The sequence below is a fragment of the Piliocolobus tephrosceles genome, chromosome 10 (genome assembly GCF_002776525.5).
Source record: "Piliocolobus tephrosceles isolate RC106 chromosome 10, ASM277652v3, whole genome shotgun sequence".
In the NCBI taxonomy this organism is placed as follows: Eukaryota; Metazoa; Chordata; class Mammalia; order Primates; family Cercopithecidae; genus Piliocolobus; species Piliocolobus tephrosceles.
In genome coordinates this window covers 28,026,941-28,051,737 of record NC_045443.1, presented here as the reverse complement: position 1 = coordinate 28,051,737, position 24,797 = coordinate 28,026,941, and the positions used below count along the sequence as shown (strand labels likewise).

At 44.6% G+C, this 24,797-nt stretch overlaps 1 protein-coding gene across 1 annotated transcript; it reads right to left on the bottom strand.

The window, feature by feature from the left end:
- Positions 1-586: 586 nt before the first annotated feature.
- KLHL42 (kelch like family member 42) lies at positions 587-18,975 on the bottom strand. Its single transcript, XM_023209014.1, has 3 exons — positions 17,736-18,975; positions 6,771-6,964; positions 587-1,061 (listed from the first exon to the last, which is right to left on the bottom strand). The coding sequence occupies exons 1-3, from the start codon at positions 18,605-18,607 to the stop codon at positions 610-612; spliced, it is 1,518 nt and encodes a 505-aa protein (XP_023064782.1). The 5' UTR covers positions 18,608-18,975; the 3' UTR covers positions 587-609.
- Between the last annotated feature and the right edge of the window lie 5,822 nt (positions 18,976-24,797).

The window sequence follows — 24,797 nt, the reverse complement described above, 5'->3', positions numbered from 1 at the left end:
AGTTTTGGGGAGGACTGAACACTGGTAAGGATTCACTGTAGGGCTCCATCATTGTAAGTTGCCTAAAAAGTAGTGTGCAAACAAAATATCTGAACACAGAACCCTATTTTAAACATACTAGATGTATGTGTGGGTATGGGTGATGGAGAAAAGAGAATGAGTATGTTAATATGAATGCTTGTCAAGTACATTGATAAGAAAAAGAAAACCTCTCACTTAAGGTGCTAATGACATGTCAAGGGTCCTAAATACAACAGATTTTAGAATCATCTTTATCATTTGTTCCAATAATTGACTTTGGCCCTTTACCACACAGACACAATGAATCTACATTTTGATGATCCGTCATTGGCCCGAGTATCATGTTTGGAGATGGATTTGCTCCCATAATTTAAAAATCAGTAATTTAAAAAATAACAAAGTTGGTCTCTTTTTTCCAACAGTTTTCAAGTAATTAATTCAAGTAAGCTTATTTACAGCTGCTACTGTATATATGTGACCTACTTTAACCCTTCTTTACCCTTTAGGAATCGGTCTCCCTTGGAATGGGACACCACATTTTTAAAAAAATCTTGAACCAGGTTTCTTTCATCTACTAATTCAATTCAGTCATGTTTCTGCTTTATTGGGCAGATAAAGAGAAGAAACCAGCAAGTTATGTCCAAAAGCTGGAAAACGCCGAAATGCTTCCCAACTATCTGAAAAGATGTTGTACTTGAGGAACACTCGGTGCTCCAAGCTGGTCGACAGGGTGACATCTCTGCTCATGATGTAGATGCCGTCGTTATGGAGCGCACAAGTCAAGTTAAGACCCGATTTGGACGTGTTCTCCTTGAGGTAGAGCCACTGGCGGGTGACGGTGTTGTAGGACTGCACGGTGAGCATGTCTTCGCTCTGGCTGCTCCTGCGGTTGGGCCCCAGTTCGTGGAGACACCCCCCGACGATGTAGATGGTCTCTTCCACAGACACCATCTGCTGCTTGCGAATGTGGACGTCACAAGTTTCAAACAGCGTCCAGATGTCGGAAGAGGGGCAGTACTGCAAAATGTTCATGTTCCGGTCTGAAAGAAAGAAAGGCAAGTGATGACTCTGCCCCCACTAACGCCACTAGGCAAGGCTGTACAGAAATGTCTAACTCTACATGCATAATTTGGTAACAAAGAAAAAAAACCGTTTCAGAAAAAGCACAACTTGGAAAAGCCGTTTTCAAAATGGCTGGGAAGAGATACATTTAGATCCATCCACACTCACCTCTCACTCCCAAACGTCTCGGCCTTGGGAGACTCAGACTGGATAAAATCAGGAAAAAGAGCAGCTCTGACTTTCACACAGCCCCTCCTCCCTGGTACCCCCACACCTGTGAACCACCAGGTCAGTGTAAAAAAAAGTAAGTGCCTCAGAACCCTCATCAATAGCTACAAAATTACCAACTACTTAATACAGAAGCCAGGCTGGGCGGGAAGCAGATTATTCTTGACAGCTGATCCTAAGAAACATGACAAGTAGCAACACAGGATTTCCAGGGGCTGTCTAGTGAAAAAGACACAACATTACACTGCAGGAGAAATGCATCAAAGTCTCACCTGCGGCCTTCTGACAAGCCACAGAATCACTTGGCAATTCAGTTTTCCAGTTGTTTTTTTGTTGTTGTTGTTGTTGTTATTTGTAAAGGCAGGGTCTTTACCATGTCCAGCCTTGGTTTCCCAATTTTATCACCAGAGAGACACTAACAAAGGTCTTCCCATGTCCCTCACAAGAGACAGTTCTAGTGTAGATAAGATCAAAGTCTAAATAAAAGGTTGCTCTGACATTTTAAATAATGATTTTCAGCCAGGCATGGTGTCTCATGCCTGTAATCCCACCTCTTTGGGTGGTTGAAGCAGGAAAATCACTTGAGCCCAGGAGTTCGAGACTATTATTAGCCAGGCACGGTGGTGTGCACCTATGGTACCAGTGCTACTTGGAAGGCTGAGGTGGGAGGATCACTTTAGCCTGGGAGGGTGAGGCTGCAGTGAGCTGTGATCACATCACTGCATTCCAGCTAGGGTGAGAGAGTGAGATCCTGGTCTCTCAAAAAAAAAAAAAAAAAAAAGTAATTTTCTTTAAGGAAAAATGTTGCCTAGTCTCTTTGTGAAAAACACTTGTGAAATTTAGAATATCTAGTTTTGTTTTTCTTGTTTTTAATTGTTCTCTTTTTCTTTTCTCCTCTAGGAAAGAATAAGTAAGTATTTTAGCCTCAGCAGAAAAAACAAATGCTCTGAGTTATAAACAGAATGAACTTCGTTTGTTGTTTTTTCTAAACAAACAAATCCTATCCATGAAGGAGACAGCTCAGCTTGGGAACTGACAGACAACTAAAGCCTACAGCATTGTGACGGCTACAGACGCTTGGTAAGAGAAGACAGCTCATTTTCTCAGAAGTTTCATACCTCTTACAGTCCTTCCTTCTGAGAGGGACCCACTCATAGTTAGCAATGCTTAAAGAGCACCCTCCACAGCCACATCTGATACAAACTAAAGGATCTCCTAAGAGAGCAAAGTCCTGTGCACGCACATGTCCTGATGCCTGGAGAAATCTCAGAATTGTAAGCCATGGCATTAGGAAACTGTCCTTCTGACTTCCACCCATATTAATACCTCTTCTTTCTTTTTATTGTAGCTATTATGATAAAGATCATTTTAGGAGATGGCCCAAGGGGATTTTAGTCACTAATTTATCAAAAAGTGCTCCTTAGTAACCTGGTTGTCCACCGAATGAATAAAGAACTCATTATAGTGAGGCTTCCACATATTTCTAAGCTCCAGGCCCAAAGGTCTTTCCAGGTGTTCTGTAAATGTTTTCTCTCCTGACTCAACAAGGGCTCAGACCATGAAGAGGTGGCTTGAGTTGGTGGAATGATCTTTTTGTTTTTACATTTAAAGTTGATTCTGAAGTTTGACAAATCACCCTTCTTCCCTTTACAGCTATTACTCTCTACTGAACTTCTTTGAATTTCTTCAGTGCCGCTAAAGAATCAAAATAATCAAATAGCTACCATAAAAACGAGCTATTATTTATTAAATTATAAAAGTCTCACTTGACTTAAAAAGTCAGGAGGCTAAAAACTTTCTTTTTTTTTTTTTCCTAACAACCATGATGTCTTATCTAAAATACACGGAACTATTAGGAAGTGCTGGGAAAGCCCCAGCAGAGAAAGAGGAAGGCTTCAGAGTATAAGTAACCGCCCAGCTCTCCCATCTTAAAAAACTAGTTTTCAGCCCTTATACAAATAGCCATCCATCCACATCACTGAACCATCCCATCAAGGGTATTTGGCTCAGGGAATCTAGAACAGAAATCACGGTGGGTGGCCCAAGTGAAGAAGGTACATTAGCAGTGGCTTGTGAAGCTACAAAACACACAAGAAGGGTTTTCTAGGTCAAATCTAAAGAACATTTGCTCAGCCAGGGTCATGGAAAAACTAGGAAATCTACCAGTAAAGTACTCTTGGGGTTACAGTGCCGCCTGTCAGTGCTGAACAGCTCTTGGTTACAAGAGAAGTCAAAGCACATATGTGCGCTATGTCAGCCCACAAGATGTAGTCTGTGTTACTCAACCTAGAGAGGAATGAGAATTCTTAGAATTGCTCATAGGTAAATAACTGGGAGTATTTATTTTCCTAGAAGAAAAGACACACACACACACACACACACACACACAGAGAGGGGGATTACTACATAAACACAGGAGTTCCGGGGGACTGAGGGGCCCATAGCTTAGTGTAAACCTATAAAGTTAATCACTGTAACCTGTCAACCAATGTTGAAGATCAAAGAAATGATTACTAAGTCGCTCTTTTTTTTTTTTCCCCCAATTATATGTAAAGAAAAAGCTGAAAACTATCTTTGGTGGAGAGTCACCAGAGAGGGACATTGGGAACAGCTCGACAAATAATGAAAACTTGGAGTGGGGAAAAAAAAGGTCACTTCTCTTTGTCTTCCCTCTCCTTAAATACATAAATATACACATTGCTTCAGTGGGTTGCATGGTTGTCCCTAACAAGATACATCAATTTCCAAATTCCCTGAACCTGTGAATGGTGATTTTATTTAAAAAAAAATAAAGTGGGGGGACTCTTTGGGCCAGGCACAGTGGCTCATGCCGGTAATCCCAGCACTTTGGGAGGCCGAGGTGGGAGATCGCTTGAATCCAGGAGGTTGAGCCTGCAATGAACTATGACTGTGCCACTACACTATAGCCTGGGCAATAGAGTGAGACTCCATCTCAAGGGAAAAAAGAAAAAGAAAGGGGGTCTTTGCAGATGTAATTAAGTCAAAAACCTTAAGACAAGATCTTCCTGGATTACCCAGATGGGGCCTAAATCCAACAGTGGCAACTGTCCTTAGACAGAAGGGGAGAAGCCACAGACACATACAGAGGAGAAGGCCCTGTGAAGGTGGAGGCAGGGGTATCATGCAGCCACCAGCCTAGGAGCCCCGAGCTACCAGAGACTAGAAGGAACAAGGAGGAATCCTCCCCTAGAGGCCTCAGAAGGAGCACAGCCCTGCTGACACCTTGACTTCTGACTTCTGGTCGCCAGAACTATAAGAAAATATATCTCTGTTGTTTTAGGCCACTAAGTGTACACTAACTTGTTATGGCAGCCACAGGAAACTAACACACCTCCCACCATCTTCCCCACTGAATTAATGTTTAGACTTTACTCTAAAAAGAAAGAAATCAGATGTTCATCAAATACTTTACATTTTAACTTCTTCCTAACATAAATCCCCCAAAACAGGACACATTTGGATATGGTGGAAGGAATTTCTGTCACCTATCTGGATGCTATGTTAGCCTGTGGATTTCTGTCCTTTGGGAAGTTCCCATGGCTGCTGCGGCCTCACAGGGTCTTCTTCATGCTTGTTAGCCAGGGTTGAAGAGCTCTGTCCTGCCCATATGGTACCACAAAGGAGTGGTAGTTTATTTCACCATGTCAAATAAAATGGCAACTCTACTACTTTAATGTTTAAAGTCCTAAGAGTCCTAAGAGCCTGTCCTGAACTCTCAGGTTACACCTTTTCTGTAAGTCCTGGGCTCCATAGAGTCAGAAAGACCAAATGCAGAAATAGATTTCCTTGGATAAGAGGTAACTTGGAGACATCTGTTTTGGAGAGTGGAGGGAAGGAAAGGCACCCCTCTGCTTGACTGTCCCCCATTGTCTGTCTTCCCACAACCACAGTTTTATTTTTTCTTTTCTTTTTTTTTTTTTTTTGTTTAATTTTAGAGACTGGGTCTCACTCTGTCACCCAGCCTGGGGTACAGTGGGGCAGTCATAGCTCACTGCAGCCTCAAACCCCTGGCTCAAGCAATTCTCCTGTCTCAGCCTCCCAAATACCTGGGACTACAGGTATATGCCACCACATCCAGCTAATTTTTTTTATTTTCATTTTTAGAGAAGGGGTCTTGCTATGCTGCCCAGGCCTGTCTTGAACTCCCGGGCTCAAGCGATCCTCCTGCCTCAGCCTCCCAAGTAACTGGGACTACAGGTACATGACACCACATCCAGCTAATTTTTTTCTTTTCATTTTTAAGGAAGGGGTCTTGCTGTGTTGCCCAGGCCTGTCCTGAACTCTCAGACTCAAGCAATCCTCCTGCCTCAGCCTCCCAAAGTACTGGATTACAGGCATGAGCCACTGTGTCCCGCCAACAACTACACTGTTCTCTATCACTGTCACATGAGACAACTCCCTACCAAGCAGAGCAGTATAAAACTTGCTGGCAAGCAGGGCATGGTGGCTCATGCCTGTAATCCCAGCATTTTGAGAGGCCAAGGCAGAACAATCACTTAGCCCAGGAATTCAAGACCAGCCTAGGCAACATAGGGAGACCTCGTCTCCACAAAAACTAAATAAACTTGTGGAGAAATTTTTTCATTTCCAAATTATTAACTATACAATGCCTACCAAAAAAGTGAAAAACACATATGCACATTTTAATAAATAGTAGAACCAGGCCAGGAGCGGTGGCTCACACCTGTAATCCCAGCTACTTGGGAGGCTGAGGCAGGAGGAGTGCTTGAACCCGGGAGGTGGAGACTGCAGTGAGCCGAGATCATGCCACTGCACTCCAGCCTGGGTGACAGAGGGAGACTCCATCTCAAAAAATAAACAAACAAATAAATAGTACAACCACCTCCCACTGCTGGTCAGGAAAGAGCTCTCTTGTATTCATGTTCTTGCTCCTCCTGTGATGTGTGAGCACCGTCCTAAAGCTGGGTTTCTGGAACCTCTATCTGATCAGTGTGTGTGCTCACAAAGAGAGAAAATGAGAACTAATCTGCAAGGATGCTCTGGTACTAAATTCCATAATGGTGGATGGGGGCAGGTTTGGTGTGTGTTTGTGGGAAGGATGGGAATTCCCAGATAATCTTCTCCAAAGACCTACCCAACCTCAGAAAGCGATCCCCACGAACCAGGCCCAGCCAAATCACAAGACAGCAGACCAAAAAGCTGGCTTTCCAAAAGCAAAACAAAGAGATAACGTATTTTTTTCACAGCTCTCCCTTCCCCATTCGATTTTCATGCTCACACGAAGTTATCAAAAGATCCCTCCTGTCCCAGTCATCCCTGCCATAGGGGACTCTCTTCCTTCCAGACGTGTAAGTGTACACTATTAAAACATAACATGACGCTCGGATATGTCGGGGTTTCCTCTGACACCCTCTTGCCCTTCCCAGACTGCTGACGCCTACACATGGGCAGACCACCTACCCGGTCCCTTCACTTACCTCTGGTAGTGTATCCTCCAATGACATAAATTTTTCCCTTACACTCACAGGCAGAGAACTCAGCCAGAGGATTGGGTAAGGGCGCCACAAAATTCCACGCATCCTGCTCAGGGTTGTAACACTCAACGTTAGAAACGGCCTGCCCTCCAATGGCATAGAGTTTTGAATTAACAGCCACAAGTTTGAAGTTAGACCTGAAAGAGAGACACACAGGCCCACAGAGTTAGTTCTTCTGATCAATGAGAAGTGTAACGATGGCATGAACTCTCCTGGACATCAGAAGAAAATTAGCTCTCCCAGTTGGGGGCCATTCCACCTGAGGACAGAGGAGGAAAGGATGGCTTCTCGAATCTCACTCCTGTCCCCAAGATTCCACGGGAATGGCACACTGTCCAAACACTAGCTATCGAAGATAAGCAGTTCAACACAACAAGTTATTCATCTTGTTCAGCCTTAGTCCAGCAACCAAAGACAATGTGTATACACTGAACTCCACACTTTCTTTCAGGGGCAGGCACAAAGGTAAGAGGGGAAGGTGCCCACCTCACCCGGTTGTCTTTCACCTCTCAGAATGGTGATTTCATTCTACCTACTGAGTAGTATGGCTTCATGTTAGGGACACACCGGTGCTGCCGAGACAGGCAGGTATGAGGGGTGACTGCTAAAGGGTGGGTCAGGAGACGCTTGCACCACCAGTACACCTGAGCAGGACACTGGTCCTGCCTCCCCGCTCCAAGGGCATCTGACATACTGGTTCACAACATATAAGATGGGGAGAGGTCAGCACTGAACAAATTCACAGTTTGTATTTACTAATTTATTTATGAAATAAGGTCTTGCTCTGTCACCCAGGCTAGATTGCAGTGGCACAGTCATAGCTCACTGCAGCCTTGAACTCCTGGGCTCAAGAGAGTCTCCTGCCTCAGCCTCTCGAGTAGCTTGGACTACAGGTATGCACCCCCATACTCAGCTATACTCAGCTAATTTTTTACAAAAATGTTTTGTGAAGATGGCATCTCACTATGTTGTCCAAGCTGATCTTGAACTCCTGGCCTCAAGTGATCCTCTTGCTTCAGCCTCCCAAAGTGCTAGGATTAGAGGTATAAGACACCACAACCAGCCTCAAAAATATTTTGATCCAGCATTCTTAGGGTCTTTACATATGTTAATTCAACAAATACTTCTATTGACAAATGCTCATCTTTCATAAAATTAAGTAACTTGAAAAAGAGATGTACAATGGTTTCCAGCTCTATATTCAGTAAATAATTAAATGCTGCTCATCAGCTTCAGACACTAAATAAGCCTTATGATTTTTGAACTGAAAAGTAACACAAAATTAATTTGTTTCGATATAGCACACAAGGATGAATCAGACCTTTGAAAGCCAGGAAGGATAAACACTTGGGAGTGCTGGGTCAGTCTGCTGTGAGATGTACAACAGTCACAAGTTTCCAAGAGTATGCGCAGCAGCATGATGCAACAGAAAAAGACCTGAGCACACATCAGAAGACCTCGCTTCTAGTCCCAGCTCTGCTGATAACCAGCTATCTGACCCTGGTCCAACCACCTCACTTCGTCATCTGTAAAATGGTGATAACAGCCATCACAAGGTGGTAGAGATGATTAAATCAAATAGTCTATCAGAAACTACTACACAGAGATAAAATACCATCATTCAAATTTCTGTTTTCTAGTGTTTGAAATAAAGGTGCTAGACCAGGTGAATTTCAAGACCACATCTAATTCCAACACAATGACGTCTTCAAAAATAATAATATACTAAGAAAGAATGGAGGTAGAGACTATGCACACACAAAAAATTATATAAGGGGGTGGATTAAGAAAAAGCAGTGAACAAGAAGCCCATGCTTGATCCCCTAAAAAGTGTTCAATAAAACTGATGCATTACACTATGGAAACAAGGTTAGTAACAAGCACCTACTAAACAGTTAAGATTTGTTAAAGGTTCCTATCATGTTTATATCTAAATGTATTTTAGTTTGTTTTTCCAATCAGAGCGTGAATAGAGTACTCTTCATCAAGAGCCTCGTCTTGTCCCTTAAGGCCAGCCAGCCAGTCAGCCCACTTTTTTGTGCCAACAGACGTCAGGGCAGCAGGTACTGGGGGGTCCCTGATTCCTGCTGCTTACCTTTCTCGCTGCCAATGGTCCTTAAAATCCAACCATGATGCCCTCTCTGTGTGTGCAAATTTGGGGAACCAAAGGAAATCAAGCTTGTAAACAAGCACTAAATTTTCCCAGCCGCAATTTGTTTTTGCTCCCCAAAAGTACACAGATAGTAAATTTTGTAAGATCAAAACAGTTTTTAGTATTTATCCAGCATAATCATTTGTCCTACGCAAACATGTAAGGGGCTTCTTTTTGAGGCTCAATGAATAGGCAGTTAAAGTAAACGATTCCATCTCTCCAGACCCCGACACGCTCAAAATCACTTGAAGAGAAACACTTTTTAATGCTGAATTTGTTTTAAGATGAAATTGCCACCTAAAATCAGACCATTTAATAAAGAGGCATACTGCTAAAGGTTATGAGTCTAGGCTTACACAGGGAAATCTCAGACATCATCACACATCAATTGCTGTCTGACCTTAGACAAATTACTGAATCTGTTTATCTGTTCCTCAGTTTTCCCATCTGTTAAGTGGGGATAAGAAGGGCACAATATCTGGCATGCAGTAAGAGCTGAAAATGACAGCAGTTGCACAGATAAGTCATTCTCCATTGGCATTCTACGGAATGCTTCTCTGGGTGTCCTAAGTCCAAGTTTTTCTTAACCTCAGGAGGGTTGGTTTCTCATTTGTCAACTGCAACAGTCACTGACTGCGACGTACTCTGGAACTCTCTACAAGGTGCGCTCTCATCCACAAATTCTCATCACTCACTGCTTCATTTCCAACTTTCTGAAAATAATTCTTCCAGGCCGGGTGTGGTGGCTCACGCCTGTAATCCCAGCACTTTGGGAGGCCGAGGCGGGCGGATCACGACGTCAGGAGATCGAGACCATCCTGGCTAACACGGTGAAACCCCCTCTCTACCAAAAATGCAAAAAATTAGCTCAGCGTGGTGGCGGGCGCCTGTAGTCCCAGCTACTCGGGAGGCTGAGGCAGGAGAATGGCGTGAACCCAGGAGGCGGAGCTTGCAGTGAGCCGAGATCGCACCACTGCACTCCAGTCTGGGAGACACAGCGAGACTCCGTCTCAAAAAAAAAAAAAATTCTTCCAGTCTTCACCTCCCGAATGGTAAAGTTATAAATTCAAGCTATCAACCGCTTTTCAAAATTATCATCTCTACAGTATTTTCTTAATATTAACATACTATGTTCAGGAGTTAAAAAGAAGAACTTCAAGACCAAGTAACAAGTCATCTATCATAGCTATATACTTGTTATTTGCAATAAAAATATTATCATTAAAATTTCTGTTTTAAGTGAAAAAATTAGATAAAACCACAATGGCATTTCAAGGTCACTTATAAGAATTTTTTTTTTTAAAGGAGAACTTTTTAAAAGACAGGGTCTCATTTCATTGCCCAGGCTGGAATGCAGTGGCCTGATCATGGCTCACTGCAGCCTTGAACTCCCGGCCTCAAGCGATCCTCCTGACTCAGCCTCCCAAGCAGCTAGGCCACCATGTGTGGCTTAAAAAGCTCTTTAAATCCCTAAAAGTTAAGTAACATGAAACATGCTAAACACCAGCACACAGATCTCAAGGATTAACAGTAGCTACATACAACCACAGGAAGGCAAGATGACACAGAGGTCTGGGTAGCTTCGAATCTAGCCCTGTGATTATGTCAAAGGTAATTAAACTCACTGAGCCTCAGTTGCCACTTTAAGGAAATGGGATTAATAATATCTACCTCATAGAGATGTTGTGAGCATTCATATGAAGTGACACCTCAAGTTGTGACTACAATACCTGACCCCGAGTAAGAGCTCAGGAAATGAAAACCATCATTGTGACCCCCTATGTAGAGAAAGAAGTTTGCTTACCACCAGAGTAAAAATTAGAACAAAATGCCAAGATCCTTTCAAAAGTCCTTTCTCAATCACTCAGAACACGATTGTTTAAGTCTGTGGGCCACCCAGGTCCTTTTGTCTCCTCTTGCCCCTTCATCTACTTGCCTTCTGCCATGTCCCTATGCATTGATTTCCCCTAGGGACTAGGAAGGGGAGAAGGGGAAGGGCAGAAAATAGAGGTAGTCATTGTTGCTACTTATGCCCAGCTCTAAGAAACTCCAAAAGCAAAGATGCAAAAAGCAATTTAAACTGTTGGCCAAAATTAAATGGGGGTGGGGGTGAGGGGGACTGTGAATAGACATACAGTTTTCTTTCTTGCACTATTCCCAGGCTCTACTACAACATCAACCACAGAAATGCTCCAAAAATGGTAAACATTGGCTGAGAGGAGAAGGGACAGCTCAGCAAACGCTAAGGCTGAGAACTGCAATTCCATCTCTGCCAGGAGACACTTGTTTATTAAAGTCTCTCTCCCAGCCTTGCTGTATTCACACATGGAACAGGAGGAATCACTCCAACTCCATTTTCAGAGCTAAAGTGCAGGGCATGGAAAAGACTAGAGAAAGCTTTGGAAATGGAGAACATTAACGAACAAACTGCTGCAACAGTGGTCAGTTCCTGCAAGTTATCACTGATTAAAGTGAGGAGGGAAAGCAAACACCCTCGATCTCACAGCTTTTTTTTTTTTTTTGAGACAAAGTCTCACTCTGTTGCCCAGGCTGGAGTGCAGTGGTACGATCTCGGCTCACCGCAGCCTCCCCGTCCCAGGCTCAAGTGATTTTCCTGCCTCAGCCTCTTGAGTAGCTAGGGCTACAGGTGCCCACCACCACACTCGGCTAACTTTTGTATTTTTAGTAGAGACAGGGTTTCACCATGTTGGCCAGGCTGGTCTCAAACCTCTGACCTCAGGTGATCCGCCTGCCTCAGCCTCCCAAAGTGCTGGGATTACAGGTGTGAGCCACCACGCCTGGAGGTCTCACAAGCTTTTATGTGTGAAGAGTTACATCCTGACAATGTGTGAGATCAAACCCACATGCAGACCATCAGGCAGTGCTGCACACTTGGCCTACAGAGCAAAACCTTTCTTTTTTACCCCCTGATGATCATATAGCACCCACTATCTTCTCCAGAATGCAAAAGGCTTTATAAAATCTCTTAACTGGCTGGGCACAGTGGCTCACGTCTGTAATCCCAGCACTTTGGGAGGCCGAGGCGGGCGGATCACGACGTCAGGAGATCAAGACCATCCTGGCTAACATGGTGAAATCCCATCTCTACTAAAAATACAAAAAATAAATTAGCCAGGCGTGGTGGTGGGCGCCTGTAGTCCCAGCTACTCGGGAGGCTGAGGCAGGAGAATGGCGGGAACCCGGGAGGCGGAGCTTGCAGTGAGGCGAGATGGTGCCACTGCACTCCAGCCTGGGCGACAGAGCGAGACTCCGTCTCAAAAAAAAAAAAAAAATCTCTCAATCCTAGAGTTCCTGCTTAGATTCTGGATCACTGCACTATTCAGTCCCTGGGAAAAGTGAACTGCTCTACATTTGACCCCTTTTTCAAAGTAAAATACTGATATATCCCAAAGCAGTCTCTGACAAAGATGAATCAAAGTAGATGTGAAATTCTGCACAGCCAGAGGCCAAAATCTGGTTTTCTTTCTCAAGGTTCCAAATTACTTCCAGTGCATGCATAACTTGTATTGGATGCATCATCCAGGAACAACTCCATACTAGGTTTCATTTTTACTTGTCTCATCATCTAAACTCAACTTTAAACTTTTTTTTTTTTTTTTTTTTTGAGACGGAGTCTCGCTCTGTCGCCCAGGCTGGAGTGCAGTGGCCGGATCTCGGCTCACTGCAAGCTCCGCCTCCCGGGTTCACGCCATTCTCCTGCCTCAGCCTCCCGAGTGGCTGGGACTACAGGCGCCTGCCACCTCGCCCGGCTAGTTTTTTGTATTTTTTAGTAGAGACGGGGTTTCACCGTGTTAGCCAGGATGGTCTCGATCTCCTGACCTCGTGATCCGCCCATCTCAGCCTCCCAAAGTGCTGGGATTACAGGCTTGAGCCACCGCGCCCGGCCTAACTTTAAACTTCTTGAGGGCAGCAACTATGTCATCAGCTTCTGTATATCCAATAGTGACTAGAAAAATGCTGGGCTTAAATGCTGTGGTGGAGCTGAGGCACACATGATGAAATTCTGAAAAGTAGCACAGTACTACAAGAGATCTATGCTCTATTTCTCAGAAGGAAATTTTTTTAAAAAAATAAGGGGGGAAATGTGCATGAAGATGGTCCCTGCAAGTCTAAAAGCCAAAACTTATCAACAATTTAAGTGGTTATAACTACTCAATGGATATTGATATTTTGGTTGCTATACTTATTACACATCCTTGAGCAATTTACTTAACTTTTCTGTGCCTCACTTCCTGTCTCTTTAGAATGGGAACCTGCCTAACAGCCCTTGTGAAGAATAAGTGAGATAATACATGCAAAGCAGCGGGAACAGTATCTACTGTAGAGTTAAGTGTTAAATTAAATGATGTCTCTCATTATTTCTCAGCTACTCTAAATAAATATAATGACTGTTACCAAGGTAAAAATGTTCACTATAGTGTTACAAATAAAGCGAAATATAAAATTATACATTAACTTTTATTACAATAATGTAAAAATATATTGCATAATTTGTTTTAAAGAAAACACATATTTTAAGCACCTATTATTATTGGACATCTTGTTAGGAGTAGGGCTATACATAAGCATTGAATAAGTCCTGGCCCCTGATCGGAAGGCAGAGAGGAGAGAATGTCAATTCAAGTGGGGGAGTGGGCATGAGATGCTAGAGGAGCAGAGATGGAACATTCAGCCCAAGCGAGAGTTCAGGAAGGAACTCCTGGGAGATATGTCATACCTGAGTCAAAGCAGAGGGAGCTAAACAAGGGTACAATTTCCAATACAGCATCAATAATCAATTAGAAGATATAATAGAGGGTCAGGCATGGTGGCATGTAATCTTAGCACTTTGGGAGGCCACAGTGGGAGGATTACCTGAGGCCAGGAGTTCAAGACCAGCCTGGGTAACATAGCCCCCATTTCTACAAAAAAAAAAATTTAATTTAAAAAAGTTAACTAAGCATGGTGTTACATGCCTGTAGTCCTAGCTACTGGGGAGGCTGAAACAGGAGGATTGCTTAAGCCCAAGAGTTGAAGGCTGCAGTAAGTTATGATCACACCACTGTACTCCAGTCTGGTGACAAAGCAAGACCCCATTTCTTTAAAAAAGAAAAAAAAAGGGGATATTTGGATGTCTGGTAACATTTTCTCTCTTTCACGTGGAAGTAACCAGCTGTGGCTGAGAGGCAGAGCCCTCTTCTGGTGAGGCAATAGCTCTCGGCTTCATCGTAACTCCCACTCACCCCTCTCTGCAACAATTTCACCTACCCAGTCACTTTGGGATCTTATTTTTGAACACTGCAGAAAAAATAACTGCATGGGAAAACATGTACAACATTACATAACAGATGAGAGATTAATATCTGTATTCATACATGGAACTTCTCGAATGTGAAGAAAATAAGCCAATTTTTAGAAAACTGGCAAAGATCATTTACAAAAGAAATACAAATGGCCAACATATAAAAATAATAATCTCTCTTCTAATTGGGAAAAATCACACTAGTGTTTTTGCCCATTAGGTTTGGGGAAAAAAAAGATGATAATATTCTATCTTGGCAAGAGTATAGGGAACTGGCAAGCACAAACACTGTTGATGGAAGGAGGAAATCAGAACAATTTTTTTGATGGGCAATTTGGCAGCAGCAACCAAAATCTATTGATTTATTTATTTTTAACTGTTTATAGAGATGGGGCCTCACTATGTTGCCCAGGCTGGAGTGCAATGGCTATTCACACGCCCAATCAGAGTGCACCGCAGCCTCCAGCTTCTGGGCTCAAGTGATCCTCCTGCCTAAGCCTCCCAAGTAGCTGGGACTACAAGTGTGAACCACTGCACCCAGCTTCAACAAAACTTAAAACATGTATACGCAGCCGGGCACAGTGGCTCACACCTATAATCCCAGCACTTTGGGAGGCAGAGGTGGGCAGATCACGAGGTCAGGAGATCGAGACCATCCTGGCTAACACAGTGAAACCCCATCTCTACTAAACATACAAAAAATAATTAGCCGGGCGTGGTGGCGGGCGCCTGTAGTCCCAGCTACTCAGGAGACTGAGGCAGGAGAATGGCGTAACCTGGGAGGTGGAGCTTGCAGTGAGCTGAGATCGCATCACTGCACTCCAGCCTGGGCGACAGAGTGAGACTCCATCTCAAATAAAAAAAAAAAAATACATACACTTTGCCCTACCTATCCAGAGATTCCACAAATTTTGACATATGAAACTAATTCACATATGGCTACTAAGACACACGCACATCTACCAGGATGTTCAAGATGGCAATGCTTATTGAAACATCCAGTGCAAATGGAAGTGACCAAAATGTTCATAAATAAGGGAAAGGCTAACTACATTATGGTACATCCATAGGGTGGAATGACACACAGCCATTAAAAAGTGTGAGGTAGATCTACATTTGTTGACAGAGAAAAAACTCTCAGCTATGGTTAAGGGGAAATATCAAGTGCCATAATAATCACTACAACCTAGTCAATTTTAGAATTTTTAAAATGTGTAAGGTGACACACCGCCGTGCACATTAATATACATAAACACTTTTCCCCTATTGTTAACCACTATCAACATACTTATACAGCTGACCCTTTAATAACATGGGTTTGAACTGCGAAGGTCCACTTATATTCAGATTTTCTTCTGCCTCTGCCACCCGAAACAGCAAAACCAACCCTTCCTCTACCTCCTCAGCCTACTCAGTGTCAAGACGATTAAGGATGATCCACTTCCGCTTAATTTTCTCTTCCTTAGTTTCTTAATAACATTTTCTTTTCTATAGCATACTTTATTGTTAGAATAAAGTATATAATACACATACAAAATGTTTTAATTGATTATATTATTGGTAAGGTGTCTGGTAAACAGTAAGCTATTTAGTAGTTAAGTTTTTGGGAGAGTCAAAAGTTATATTGGGATTTTTGACTGTGCAGGGGTCGGTGTCCCTAGCCCCCACATTATTTAAGGGTTAAGTGTATTTATATAAGTATACATGTAATTTACAAATATAAATGTTTATACATTTATAATATCTAAAGGTAACAAAAGTCTGTTGATACACTGACACTTTTTTTTCTGTACCCTGAGGGCAGACGTTTCCTCTTACTCTGTATTTTTGTGTAATTTGCAGTTTTTCTAAGAAGCATGCATTCATGCATTACTTGAATGCTTTTTTTTTTTTTTTTTTTCAGGGCATGAAAAGGGCCTTCCTAGAAAAAAGACAAAGACTACCGAGGATGTATAAAGGGAAGAAAGAACTGTGAGGAACTGCGGTACTACGGATGGTCTGGTGAGCGTCAAATGATGTGTAGCTGGAGGCATGCAAGAGACAGAGCACTCAGGGCCGCCCACCCCTAATCAGACCACCACCCATAGCCACACAATGTTTCTTTGTTGTTTCAATTACAGCGCATAGAATGTTTTAAAATAACACTTCCAATACCAAATTTTAAATATGGTATCATCTCAATGGTGCAAACAATGCATTAAAAATGGGCTGGCAGGAAATATGCCAACCTGCAGTTACTGCCCCTAGGAAGAACGAGTAGTAATAATCACCTTTTTGCTTCTTCATTCTTTTCCATTTTTTAGTTTTCTGTAACCATGTGTTATCAGGGAAAAAAGCATACTTTTCAAAATGAATTCCATATTATAGGAGAAATAAAGCCAGTTATTTACCCCAAATAATCCCTGGCCAAGGAGGACCCTCCAGTCAAATAGATAGATATATAAAGGATTCTCTGTTACTGTTAAGACTTCCTTCGCCTAGCTGTGAGTTCCCCAACTCCTTCCTCCACACTTCAGGACCCTGTGAGGATTGAGATGGAAACACATGGATGGGAAGAAAGGGTATTTTCATTCTTTCTTGAGTTACATTGATTCTCTTCCCTGCTTCTGAATGACTCTGAGGCCTCCTGGGCGCTACCATCTTTATTTCCTACCATCTCTTCCTGTATATGCTCTTTGCTCTTGTTTTCATATTCCTTCCCTGGTTCCTTTCCCTTCTCCCCTCTCATCCCACTCCTCAAGCTCCTCCTCTTCCTTTCTTCGAGTCACCCACATTGGAGGCAGGAGGGATTTGCAGGATGGGAGGGGGAGAAGGTTGGGTGAATGAAAATATTCCAATTCTATAGTTGAACACTTCCAGGCTCAAGCTTTGGGTCATGACGATGGCTGTCCAGGGTAGGAAGCAAAAGAGAAGATAAAAAATAAGAAAAGCAACCCCTATTGCAAATGTTAATACATTTCCAGTGATTATCTCTTGATCATGATGGGTGTCACAGTGTGGAAGACTCTGTTGTCACAGTCACTGACAACAGAAAAAAATCCCCCAAAGTCAGTGTCACAGGCTACTGTCCAGTGTGTCATTATCATCAGGATCGAATCCTAAAAACTAAGAAAATTTTTTTTAAAAATTAAGGAGCAATTTTCTTTTAAAGTATTCTTATAGGAAACCACGACATCTTTTTCCATAAGAACATAGGCAAAGAAAGCAGATTCACCTAAAGGCACAATATCTGCCAAAAAACCACTCCACTACTTGACCTCACTGGGGAGATCCTCTTCGCAATTTCTTAGTTCATTGGGAACTTTGCCAGCGCCAAGGCCAACAACATTCCTGAAGATGTCATTTCCACCTCAGCACACCCTCCCCTATTTACTGGCTCAGTAAACACCGGGCCAATGAACTAATGAACAAGTGAATGAATGAGAAGGCAGCAGCACTCCGCCGGGGCGCTTACCTCTTCTGGTTCATGGAGGCCACCTGGAGCCACTCGTTGGTGCTGGGGTTGTAGGAATGCGCAGCGGAGATCTCCTGGCTAGTGATCCTGTACCCGCCCACTATGAAGAGGTAGTTGTCCAGGATGGTCGACCCATAGCCCCTGACATTGACCAGGTCGGGAGGAAGGTTGTTGGCCAGCGGGAACCAACGCTCAGTCATCTCCTCGTACCTGAGCATGGACGGGGGCTCCCCCTGGTAGGGGTGAGGGGCCAGGGGTCCCCCCAGGAAGTCCCCGAGGGCCACGAGGACAGGAGTTCCAGTCATCCGGGCCTCCCTCAGCCTCTGCTTCAGGCTGACATCCCCTGGAGCTTGGGGAGGAGATCCCAGGAGGTGGAACTGGGGCTTGCACAGCACCTCGTGGAAGTGGACGACCATGAAGCGCAGGCAGGCCTCCTGCAGGTCGGGCAGCCCGTACACCTGCGCCAGGCGGTACATCTCCAGGCAGTTGTTGAGCCGCACCTGGGACAGCAGCAGCTGCAGCAGAGACGTGACCTGCAGGAAGGAGGCCGCCTCCACCAGCTCGGACAGCAGGCTCACCTCATCCATTTCCTCGTCCTCGTCCACCCCGCCGCCCTTCTCCCCGCGCGGGCCCAAGAGCCAGCCTTCGCGGGCCCCGCCGGCGTTGATGAAGTCCAGCACCAGCCTCAGGCCCGGCGCGCTGAGGCCGCGCAGTTGCTGCACCTCCGGGCCGCCGGCCTCCTGGCTCAGGGCCTCGCGCATGCCGGAGCGGTAGAGGGCGCGGAAGTAGTCGCTTTGCTCGATGAGCTTCCTCTTGCTCACCGGGTAGCAGCGGTCCTCCAGGCGGATCTGCACCATTTCCTCGGCCGACATGGCTGGGGGCCCCGGAGCGGCGGCGCTCGCCGCCAGATCTGCGCGCCGGCCTCCCCGCCCCCACGCGCGCGCCGGTTCCGGGCTGGGCGCCGAGGGATGGCGGCCCGGGAGGAGCGGCGAGGTGAGGGCCGCCCGCACTCGCCCGGCCTCTCCAGCGGCCCCTCCTCCGGGGGCCCGCTCCCGCGAGGCGGCGGCCCTGCCCTTCTCCTTTTCCTCAGCGCCAAAAAAGGGCCGGCGGAGCGCGCCGGGCGTCCTCGCGCGGGCTCTCCCAGGCGGCGCCAGGCGGGAAGGGAATCCCAGCCCCCAGCCCACAGCCTCCTCCCCTGCCGCCCTTCTCACTTCCGCCCGCGGGACCCCGGCCGCCGGCCTGACCTAGAGGCTGGATCCGGCCCTCGGGGAGGCCCGGGAAGCTGCGGGCCTGGGCGCCTCGGCTGCGGACACGCAGCTGCGGGAGGCGGAGGGCGCGCGTCCCCGCAGCCTCTCCGCACGCCCGGGGCGCGCGGCTCCGTCGCCTGCCAGGGGCTGCAGCGATGCTCCAGGGTACCCCAGGGAGAAGAAATTAGTTTTCTCTCCCACGCTGCTTTACACGGGCTAAAGAAAAAGCAATGAACGTGGGAGGAAAGAGAAGGAGGGAGTCTCTGGTCCAGGGAGACAAAAAGGCATCAAATCTAGGGTCGTCCCTCTGGCCCAGTCCGGCATCGAGTGTCAGTGGGCTGAGGCAAGCAGGCAATCTGTGGACATGTTGGTGGCACGTAGAGCTGATTCTCTGGTAGGGTCGTTGCGTAGGAGCCATCTTACAGGAGGTCCAGGCAGATGGCAGCAGGTTCTCAGAGGAATCGGGTTGGGAGGCAGGGGACCTTGCATTTGCCACTGGGGCCTGTTGTTCTCCCTAAGTTATTAAAAGAAAGATGAAAGCGCAGACCGACTAAATAAAGTTACATCACGTGGCTTCTGGTTTTAAACCACGTTTTCTATGAGCCATTGCTTTTCTACTTCAGTCTGGTTGGACTAGCCATTACGGAATGTTACCCTGTCGGCAAAAGATCTGACAAAATCAGCTCATAGATGTCTGCAAGAGGTAGCTTTTCTTGTCACCCCGTCTCTCCACCTACCCTGCCCCCATCATCTGAGGACTATTAAGAGAGATCACACGTTCAGTTTGGCTGAGCGCGATGGCTCACGCCTGTAATCCCAGCACCGTGGGAGGCCGGGGTGGGTAGATCACGAGGTCAGGAGTTCGAGACCAGCCTGGCCAACATGGTGAAACCCCGTCTCTACTAAAAATACAAAAATTAGCCGGTCGTGGTGGCACGCGCCTCTAATCCCAGCTATTCCGGAGGCTGAGGCAGGAGAATTGCTGGATCCCGGGAGGCGGAGGTTGCAGGGAGCCGAGATCCTGCCACTGCACTCCAGCCTGGGCGACAAAGCGAGACTCCGTCTCGGAAAAGAGAGACCACTTGTTTCCTATGTTCTCTCACTGAACATTGCAGTTAGAAGGCCCACCCCAAATAACAGGAAGGACTTTTTGTGTTGCTCATGAATTCATCCAAGGAAAGGGGTGGGGGAGAAATATACTGTTAGGGTTGAAGGATTGAGAGGAAGCAGAGGGTGTGTTCACTCTTATCTTACAAAACAAAAACAGAAAACCTTGAAAACTTCCCCCAAACCAAGATTTGAGAACCACCTATGATAAACAGCCCTTAACTTGGAGAGGATATGTGTTTGGGTTTTGTGTTTTTTGTTCGTTTGTTTGTTTGTTTTTACAGACTTCAGCTTTCTTCTTGAATGACAGGTTGTTAAATAATATCTTCTTCGTAAGTACATTTCCCGTATTTAAAGAAGTACATCCTACCATGCTAACATTTTATGTTAGGAAAGGGAAAGGGTTAAAAACCAAAGAACCAAAGAAAGTCATAGGTGAAACATGAGATCCTTTCAACATAGTTTGGTTACATTTGTGGTTCTTACTATGTAATTTGCTGCGTCACAGAGAGGTGTTGTCATCTTTTACTTTGTATATTATTATTACTTTGGAAAGGAGGTTTATCTTTTTATTTTTTAGGAAAAAAATGCATTTTTTTCTTTTTTTTTTAAACGGGTTTTGCTCCTGTTGCCCAGGCTGGAGTGCAATGGCACAATCTCGGCTCACTGCAACCTCTGCCTCCCGGGTTCAAGCGATTCTCCTGCCTCAGCCTCCCGGATAGCTGGGATTGCAGGCATGAGCCACCACGACCAGCTAATTTTGTATTTTTAGTAGAGATGGGGTTTTACCATGTTGGTCAGTCTGGTCTCGAACTCCCGGCCTCAGGTGATCTGCCCACCTCGGCCTCCCAAAGTGCTGGGATTACAGGCGTGAGCCACCATGCCAGACAAAAACTGCATTTTTTTTCCCCATAGCGATAGGGTCTTGCTATATTGCCCAGGCTAACCTCAAACTCCTGGCCCCAAGGGATCCTGCTACCCCAAGTGATCCTGCTGCCTTGGTCTCTCAAAGCACTAGTGTGTCTGGCCTATTTTCTTTATAATAATGCTAGGAATAAGGAACTAAAAAATAAAAGACATCGAAAATGGTCTAGTAGATTCTGGCCTCCCTGGAAAAGAATGAAGGAAATAAAAATGGATCTATGACTTACTCAGTTGTTTTCTTGGATTCCATAAAAAACATTCATCTCTTCACCTTGTTTCACCTGGCCTTTAAATCGGTACTAATAAAACTCCATTTTCACATCAACCCTTCCCATTTCCATTCTCTATGAGGGTGCAGTGAGACACGATAAGCTTTGGAGCAGGAGGTGGAGTGGGTGATCATGGATTTAGCAGCTTCTTTGGGATGGTAGAGTATAACATCCAGTATTAAGCATCAGGCTGCGGTATTTTGCTGGGAGGCACCTCCTGTATCAAAGAGGCTTGGACCTACGATTTATCTATGCCTCAACTGGCAACAATGCCAGATTCAGTGGGTCAGCCACAAAGAACAGGCTCTCAGTCTCTCCTCTGTCTCTTGAATCTTTCACCAATGGATGCTTTTGTTTCCCAGCCGTCATAGATATGCCTCAGACTGGTATTTTCTTGCCTTTTTAAAACAGACCCAAAAAATCATGCTCGAAGAATGATGTGCATTAGAAAGGCAATTCAAGTACAGTAACATTATCAGGGTAAGATGAGGTTGGACAGGGAGTCTGGGGGATATAGTCTCACAATACGGGGCATTGATCTTGTGAGTTTTTTGGCTCCCAATATGATAATAATATTATTTAGGATTGGGAGCATCTTAAACGATCAAATCATTTTAATAAGTTACACAGTAAGTTTTCTGTTAAGCTAGAAAAGCAATGTCAGAGCATTATAAACTCCTTTATTTTAAAAAGACCTAAATTTATTTCTAGGCCTCTTGAAAATACCATTTTATATAACTGGAGGTATAATTTTATAGATCTGTTATTGACTGATCATTGGATAATAAAAACAGGCTTTGTGGTACTATCTGTAAAACAGTTTTACAAAGAGTTAGGTCAAATAGAGTTAGGTAATTTTTATTTTTTATTTTTTTTGAGAAGGGGTCTCACTATGCCATTAAGACTGGAGTGCAATGTTACTATTATGGCTTGATGAAGCCTCTCAGGTTCAAGTGCTCCTCCAAGGAGCCTCCCATGTTCAAGTGCTCCTCCCACCTCAGCCTCCCAAGTAGCTGAGATTTACAGGCATGCGCCACTATGCCCGGTTAATTCTTACATTTTTTGTGGGGACGGGGTTTCACCATGTTTCCCAGGCTGGTCTTGAACTCCTGGGCACAAGTGATGCTCCCTCCTCAGCCTCCCAAAGTGCTGGGATTACAGGTATAAACCACCACACCCAGCTGAAGTAGGTCATTTTTTAAATAATTTATGGAAAATATCCCTTTTGAAATAGCAAGTAGAAAAAAATCTTAGTACAAGATGTTTATCACAGTATTGCTTTTAATAACAAAAAATTGGAAAACAACATAATGTATAATAATAGTAGCTAATATATATTGAGAGTTTAGTATGTGCCAGGCACTATTGTAAGTGCTTTACATGGATTACAGTACTGTTTTTGTATTTTACAGCTGAAGTGCAGAGTAAATTTTGGTATTGTAGAATGAAATACCAAAGAGCCATTAGAAGTTTTTGTGTAGATCTTTCTTTAGGATCACTGAAAAACATACTTTTTTTTGAGACAGAGTCTCGCTCTTGTTGCCCAGGCTGGAGTGCAGTGGTGTGATCTCAGCTCACTGCAACCGTGGCCTCCCAGGTCCAAGCCATTCTCCTGTCTCAGCCTCCCAAGTAGCTGGGAATACAGGTGTCTGCCACCACGCCTGGCTAATTTTTGTATTTTTAGTAGAAACAGGGTTTCACCATGTTGGCCAGGCTGGTCTTGAACTCCCAATCTCAGGTAATCCACCCACCTCGGCCTCCCAAAGTGCTGGGGTTACAGGCATGAGCCACCACGCCCAGCTGAAAAATATACCGTTACAATACGTTTTTTAAAAAACAGATTTTGGAACAGTATGATTTCATTTATGTAAACCTATATACTGTTAAATAAAATTTATAGGAGGCCAGTGCAGTGACTGATTCCTGTAATCCCAGCACTTTGGGAGGCCAACGCAGGAGGACTGCACAAGGCCAGGAGTTTGAGGCCAGCCTGGGCAACATAGTGAGACCTTGTCTCTACAAAAAAATTAAAAACTAAATTTAAAAATAAATAAAATGTGTAGACCATTGGTTTGTTTATTATTTATTTGAGACAGGGTCTTGCTCTGTTGCCCAAGTTGGAGTGCAGTGGCACAACCACAGCTCACTGCAGCCTCAACCTCATGGGCCCCACCTCAACCTGGCTAATTTTTTTCAATTTTGTAGAGACAGGCTTTCCCTGTGTTGTCCAGGCTGATCTCAGAACTCCTGGCTCAAAGCAATTCTCCCTCTTCGACCTTACAAAGTGTTGGGATTATAGGTGTGAGCCACCACACCAGCCAAGACCATTGGTTTGAACTGAGCTCCTGCACTAGCCCTAACAGATGAAACCAAAATGGAATTACTCATGGTGATGTTCCATGATGCCACCAAGCCAGAATCAAGATCTGTATCTGATCTCTGAAAAACCCAGGAGACAGATAGTAACCAAATCCCCTCACAGGCCGCTTTTAACCAGCATAAGGCAGTGCCCTCTGCTTTAACCTTTACAAGGAAAGTAATCTTTTTATTATTTATTTATTTATTTTGAGACGGGAGTCTCGCTCTGTGGCCCAGGCTGGAGTGCGGTGGCGCGATCTCGGCTCACTGCAAGCTCTGCCTCCCGGGTTCACGCTATTCTCCTGCCTCAGTCTCCCGAGTAGCTGGGACTACAGGCGCCCACCCCCACACCCGGCTAATTTTTTTGTATTTTTAGTAGAAACGGGGTTTCCCCGTGTTAGCCAGGATGGTCTGGATCTCCTGACCTCGTGATCCACCCGCCTTGGCCTCCCAAAGTGCTGGGATTACAGATGTGAGCCACCATGCCTGGCCCCTGCTTTTTATTTTCTATTTCTGCTTTCCTCAGGTCTTTTCCATCAACAAAGCCACCTCCTCTGCTCAGTTGATTGGATTTTATAGAATGAGATGTTGCCCTATTCTGGAATCACAAATAAAAGTCAATTAGGATCTCTAAACTAAATTTGTTGTAATTTTGTATTTTGACAGTTCATATGTTTTTTTAAATAGCAATATCCAGAAAGATGTTTATTAAGATGGTAAGTGCTTGAATAGTTTCTCTTTTTGTATTTTTCTATATGATTTGAATTATTAAAGTCACCATATGTCAATTTAATAGAAGCAAAAAATAACATTTAAAGTTTTCAGGTACCATTTTTTAAAAAATAATTTTTATTAATTTTATCAGCAAATGAAACGGAAACATAAGTAAATAAAGCAACTAGCAATTTTAAAATAAAGGTGACCAGGCATGGTGCTCACGCCTGTAATCCCAGCAATTTGGGAGGCTGACGTGGGCAGATCACTTAAGGTCAGGAGTTTAAGAGCAGCCTGGCCAACATGGTGAAACCGCATCTCTATTAAAAATACAAAAATTAGCCAGGCATGGTGCTGCATTTTTGTAATCCCAGCTGCTCAGGACGCTGAGATGGGAGAATTGCTTGAACCCAGTAGGCGGAGCTTGCAGTGAACCAAGATTG